Genomic DNA, 5,806 nt, shown 5'->3' on the forward strand with positions numbered 1-5,806 from the left:
TATAGTCTAATATGATATGATGATATGATTAACTTGAAATTTTATCAACCCTCTAAGAAGTTGACGCGGTGCTTTCGGAAGCTTTTAGATTAAAAAAGAAAAGTTTGATTCAGCAATAGGAGTTTTAACTTTTAATTTAAACAAAAAACTAATAATCCTAAAGCTGTTTCAAGTAGAGTTTGACAAAAAAACTCCTACCTAGAGTTTAATTAATGGTGTGGTTTATTATAAGAAATCAACCATAGACATTATTCATGTGAGATGTCTTAGGATATGTCTGTCAGACCACAATAAGAGAAGGCATAATGTTTCTTAAATATCAAAATTAAATGTCTTAGGAACCAACAAACCAAAAGTTTATTGATCAACCACAAAGAACACAAAGCAGACACTTTTACATATATATTTTGTTGCAAAAACCATGTTATCTACAAAAGTAAATTAGTCAAACGATGTGGTTTGGGTTGCCTCTGGTGGTGTGCCGGTGTCTGATCTAGGTTCCTGGACAATAACAATGTACTTTTAGTTTTTTTTCTTATTAAGGCATTGTACTCTAAAAAAGCTACCCAATTATATATATAAGATTAAGATATTATGCTTTGAAAAACCTACCCAAATATAGCAGTGAAAATTGCTTTATATTATAATTAATTTGGGTTGATTTTTCAAAGTATAATGTTGTGATAAAAAGAAATAGAAGTAAGATGCTATAATAAATAAATCATTTAACCTTGTAAATGGTTATTCTTTCAGCATTTACCTCTCTCAAGAGTGGAGCATCAGTCAAAGTCAAAGGCTTGAGCTGGCTGTTCTCTATGTTGCTTAGCAACCGTGTTACAGTTTCAAGATGAGGGACACTGTCAACAAAATAAACAATAATAATTAATAAGTCACGACAAACCTAAATAATAGCATCTTATGTAGGGTTAATGCAAGAAATAGCAATATAATTTCTTTTATTTGTGTATTATAGCATCTTATTTTCTATTACAACATTGTACATTCAAAAAAGGCATCTTATTAATGCACTGTACTTTAAAAAAATATGTTCAATTTTATTTTCAGTCGGGTTTCTTTTCTTTTTCCCATAAAGTATAGTGTTTGGAAGCGATAAATGATGTTTAATAAATATTTGAGAAAATGATGACATACTTGGGAAAAAGGAAGGATAAAAAAATAAATATCGGTAAACTTGTAAAAAGTTAGGAATGAATCATATCAAGCCTATTTTCCCTGGATTTTCTTATTAAGTCGTTATTTATGCATTAAGTTAAGAAACACTCATGTGTACGTGATGTCCAGATAAAATCTTAATAACGACATAGTTGGGAAAATGTGTAAAATAGATAGGATTTAATCAGAAAAGCCTGATTTCCCTAGTCATTATCATGGCTATTTTCCAAAGCCAAACAACCAAACAAGAGCATATAAAGATTGTAACAAGATGCAATAAATATTCAAAATTGCAACATAATTATAAAACATAGAATTCCCAAGCCCTTTGCTACTAAAGTATTGTTTCTTTTAGACTTAATGGGGACAGGACTTAATCGAGTAAGCTACTTATGTTATATAGGTGCTGTGCTTCCTTTTAACTTTATGCAGAAAGAACTACTTAATAAAGAAATTCGGGGAGACCGGGCTTTCCCATAAGTCCTATTCTAATCATCTACATATTTATTTACTCTTTATGTAATTTCCTTCCATTTTCCAAAGTTTGCCGTCATACCATATACTACTGATGTGAAAAAATCTTGATTGACTTTTTTCATAGGAGACCACATACAGAGGTTCTCAAGTTTTCTCCAAAGTTAGTCGAGTTAGGTCCCCTATTTCTTCTATTAAAATAAAATGTTTGTCATGTTTTTTTTTTACATCTTAACAACTCACTCTTCTTCATTTTTTTTTTCCATTCTATTCTCAAAGAATAATTCATCACCTATTAATAACACTTGGCATGTAACTGGCTATCCTCCTAACAAAATTGTCATCTCTTCAAAATGGGTTGACAAAATTAAACTCAAATTTGTTGGTATAGTTGAAGGAGAGAAAATTTCCTGTTTGTTTTCTCTCCATCTTTCAATTCTGATAAAGATCAAAGAGTATAACAAGCTTAGAATATTAGAATGGTATAAACGGATAATATAAGAACCTCTGTAACCCATGATCCATGTGTGCATCTAAGGATGAAATCACCAAAGGCATCTGCTCCAACACCTTTATATGTAAAAACGAAAGACATAAGAAAACCAGCTTTTACAAATAGCATATTTGTATCGAAATTGACCATTGTTGGAAAAACCTGTTGAGTGTTCTTTATTGTAGACGCTTTAGCCAAAAGATTTTTAGGAAGCTTTACAAGTTTGTCCTGCTAATAAGAAGATAAAAACATTAAACAAAACTAAAAGGCTCAAACTCAATCCCTAACAAATCACTTCAAATTTCCATGAAAACTTATTTGAATTACATTTGGAAACTCTCTCTTGGAATCAGGATGTTATGGTGCAAATCTATATTCTATATGTTGTGCTGTGATAGATCATAGATATTGTTTTGATACAAATGAATGCATAAATTAGGACAAGAATGAGTATTTTTCCTCTTCTTCAGTTATCAAATATTATGTTAACTGAGAACTAAAATTTCATCTTATTAAACTATAAAACATTTTATGTTGTTTTTCTTTTACGGGAATTCCGTAAAATGCTTAATCAATTACACGTTCGGCTAATCATAATTGCATAACTTAAGACTGAGAAAAGGAACTACCATACCAATTAGACCACATAATCGACTATTAAAAATTGGGTGAATATTTGAAATAGACATACAATCCCGTAATTAGGGTGATAATCTACCTCTTTTAAAATTACATGTAATTCACAATCAATCAATGCTTTATTAGCTAGTGTGAATAGCGAATCGATATTAGCATTCTCACACTTAACTTTTTCCCCAAACTAATCGTGATAGATTATATGATAATTAGAATTTGTATACGGAAGTGTACATCTACATATTATAAAGAGCGAGAGAGACATGGAAATGCCTGAGATGGAGACGATTGAAGCATGATGTGAAGGAGATTTGAGGTAGAGAGAACCGCTTGCGAGATTTGATCTGTCACCATCGTTTTTGCTGAGCTATCTCGTGAAACACTGCTCGGCCCACGCGATGTTCTTCCTCTTACGGAGATAGGTACGCCTCCGGTGGCCGGAGGAGTTGGAGAAGGGAATGAAGATGACATGAGTTTTACTTTTTGCCCCTGCGCCTGGAGGAGTAAAATAAGCAGAAGAGGTGCTTGTGTTACGGGCTCCGATCCTTCGATGATCCCGTCGTTATTTCTAATTGACTCCGGGATGGAAATTTAAACCGGAAAGTGTGTTTGTTTAAAACTTTCATGTTTCATCCCTTAAAGACGATTTTATTGCAGTTTTAATCTGTTTCATATTTAAAATGACCATAATACCCTTATATATTCATTTTCCAGTTAATCTGATAATATTTATTCTTATTTATAATTTAAAAAGTAAATGGACCTCTCTCCCAACACCCCTCACCCCAACCCACCCCACCCCACACACCCGTTATCCTCCTCTCCTGATAGATCTGCTCTTCTCCGTCTTCATCTGATCCTATTCTGATCATCATCTCCGACCACCCCAATTTTCACATTTCACATGCAGTTGCCAAATCTGAAACATGTACCAAATGGTTTTAGAAATTGGAAATCACTTAGAATGAAACTCAAACGAAGATTCAACCTGAAACCCAAATAGTTCTGATTTCCAAACCCACAATCTAACCCGAAATCAAACCCATAATCGTACCTGGAAATCAAACCTACCATCGAGACACAGAGAGTGGGACGAGAAGAAGATGGGCGAAGAAAGAAGAAGGGAATCATCGGAACTGTTGATGGTGGTGTGGTGACGGTTCCTACCTTGATGACGACGGTGATCGAAGATGATGTTGATGGTGGTGGGAACCCCGATGAACAGAAACAGATGTGGTGAATCTTTGTCGCCGGAAAAATGAATCTGGTACCTCGACTAACAAAACCCTTGACACGATCTCTAGAATAACATCTAGAGAAGATCTTCATACAACATTCTTGCATATGTGTATCTTGGATCTAAGATCTGCAAATGATTTCTTGCATCAAACTCCAGATTCAAGACATTGGTCGGAGTTGCAGGTTTCGAAGGGGCGATGAAAATGGTCTGACTTACACGTTTCGAATGGGAGATGAAAACGGTAAGAGCTTCCGGAGGCTTTGAAGATGTTTTCGGTGGCGAAACTTGAAGAAAGAGGGAAAGGTGGAGCAACAGTGGCCAGTGGTTTCCAGTGAAACTGTGGTGGTCGACATTTTTGACAGAGAGAAAGAGATCTCGATGGTGATGTTGTTTACTGATGGTCGCTGTCCGATCGATGGAGAGGAATAGGGGATGAGAAATAGGGAAACGAAGTTGGGGAAAGGGAAGGGAGAAAGGTAGGTTGGGGTGTAGGTTTCTATTTTCTTTTTCATTTTTTTCAATTTAAAAATGATAAGTAAGTAAAATAAAATTGAAAAAAGAAATTATTGAGGGAAAAGTAGTCATTTTATGTATGTAGGGACGGACCGATTGCAAAAACAATTATACATGGACGGTCTGAGTTAATCGAGATTATTCTAATAGAAACAAGAATGAATCGAAATCAGATGAGGTAGAATCGATTTACAAATTGTAAAGCAAATCGTGAATGATAAAACTAATCATGTGATAACCATTCAACCATTTTCAGAACATGGTGCAGCATACCAACACCCCTACCATCTTAATCTATTTCAAGAATCATCATCGATTATCAACCCAACACCTTAACACTACCCTTATTCCTCCTGATAAACCATCTCCCAAGTCAACTTAATCGCCCACAATCAAACACCTTTCTTCACCCCCTTTCTCGAACCACCAAACACCACCCTTAAATCGGATCATTGAGAGTCGCGATAAAACACACACACACACACACACACCTATTAATCGAGCCATCTGAGATAAATAAAAGATAATCATGGTTCGATTTCACCCTTAAAAAAGATTTCAGATTCAAAATTGATTTCATGTTGCATTAGGGTTTACCGGGTTTGAATCCTGAGAGATCAACGGTGGTTGAATCTTGACAGATTCGAAATCAATTTCGTCCCCTGATATGTCTTCAACTTCTCAATCGATTTCAAAAAAATATGTGTGTGTGTGTGTGTGAATCCATCCTAAAGCAATGAGGAGGTAAGAATGCAGAGTAGAATGGTCTTTAAAGCTTTCTTCCAAATATACATAATGTTGTTTTAGAAGGAGAAAGAGACGAGAGAGGGACAAAGAGGGGTGGAGAAGATGAGAAGCGAAGATTTGGGTGTTGTGGGATGGTGGGCTGAAAATGTGATTTGATGAAGAAGATAAATCGCAGAACCTGCAAATCATTTCACTTGAAATCTAGAAATCGAAACCCCATCAAGAGTCTGAAAATCATGACGATCGTTAAGAATCTGGGTTTGTTCTTCATTGAAAACCTAGTTGGAAGCAGAAATGTAGGTATATGTGTGTGAATTTTCAAGTGGAGAGAGAGAGAGAGAGAGATGGGCCCTCTCTTATTTTTAAATTATTAAAATAAATATACAAGTATTAAATTTAAAAATAAAATGAAATAAAAATGAAAAATAAATACACCAAGGGTAGTATAGTCATTTCAATTTTCGGATGGACCAAATATGCAATGAAACTAGCTCAAAAGGACCGCCAATCCAAAAAGTCAGGGTTTGGAC

General features: G+C 34.9%; 1 protein-coding gene across 1 annotated transcript; it reads right to left on the reverse strand.

Moving 5' to 3' along the window:
- Positions 1-291: 291 nt before the first annotated feature.
- On the reverse strand, positions 292-3,362 carry TOM2B (tobamovirus multiplication 2B). Its single transcript, XM_079054388.1, has 5 exons — positions 3,050-3,362; positions 2,303-2,368; positions 2,153-2,217; positions 761-857; positions 292-501 (listed from the first exon to the last, which is right to left on the reverse strand). Exons 1-5 carry the CDS (start codon positions 3,245-3,247, stop codon positions 442-444), a joined length of 486 nt encoding a protein of 161 aa, XP_078910514.1. The 5' UTR covers positions 3,248-3,362; the 3' UTR covers positions 292-441.
- Between the last annotated feature and the right edge of the window lie 2,444 nt (positions 3,363-5,806).

This window comes from Lactuca virosa, chromosome 6 (assembly GCF_052849685.1).
Source record: "Lactuca virosa cultivar CGN04683 chromosome 6, Lactuca_virosa_CGN04683_v6, whole genome shotgun sequence".
Lineage (NCBI taxonomy): Eukaryota > Viridiplantae > Streptophyta > Magnoliopsida > Asterales > Asteraceae > Lactuca > Lactuca virosa.

Excerpts from the sequence above, each read along its gene's own strand:
- TOM2B (XM_079054388.1), bottom strand. The coding sequence starts at position 3,247 with ATGTCATCTTCATTCCCTTCTCCAACTCCTCCGGCCACCGGAGGCGTA. Across the intron at positions 2,369-3,049 it reads TTCAATCGTCTCCATCTCAG|GACAAACTTGTAAAGCTTCC; the intron begins GCATTTCCATGT and ends TCTTATTAGCAG. Across the intron at positions 858-2,152 it reads ATGGATCATGGGTTACAGAG|TGTCCCTCATCTTGAAACTG; the intron begins GTTCTTATATTA and ends TTTTGTTGACAG.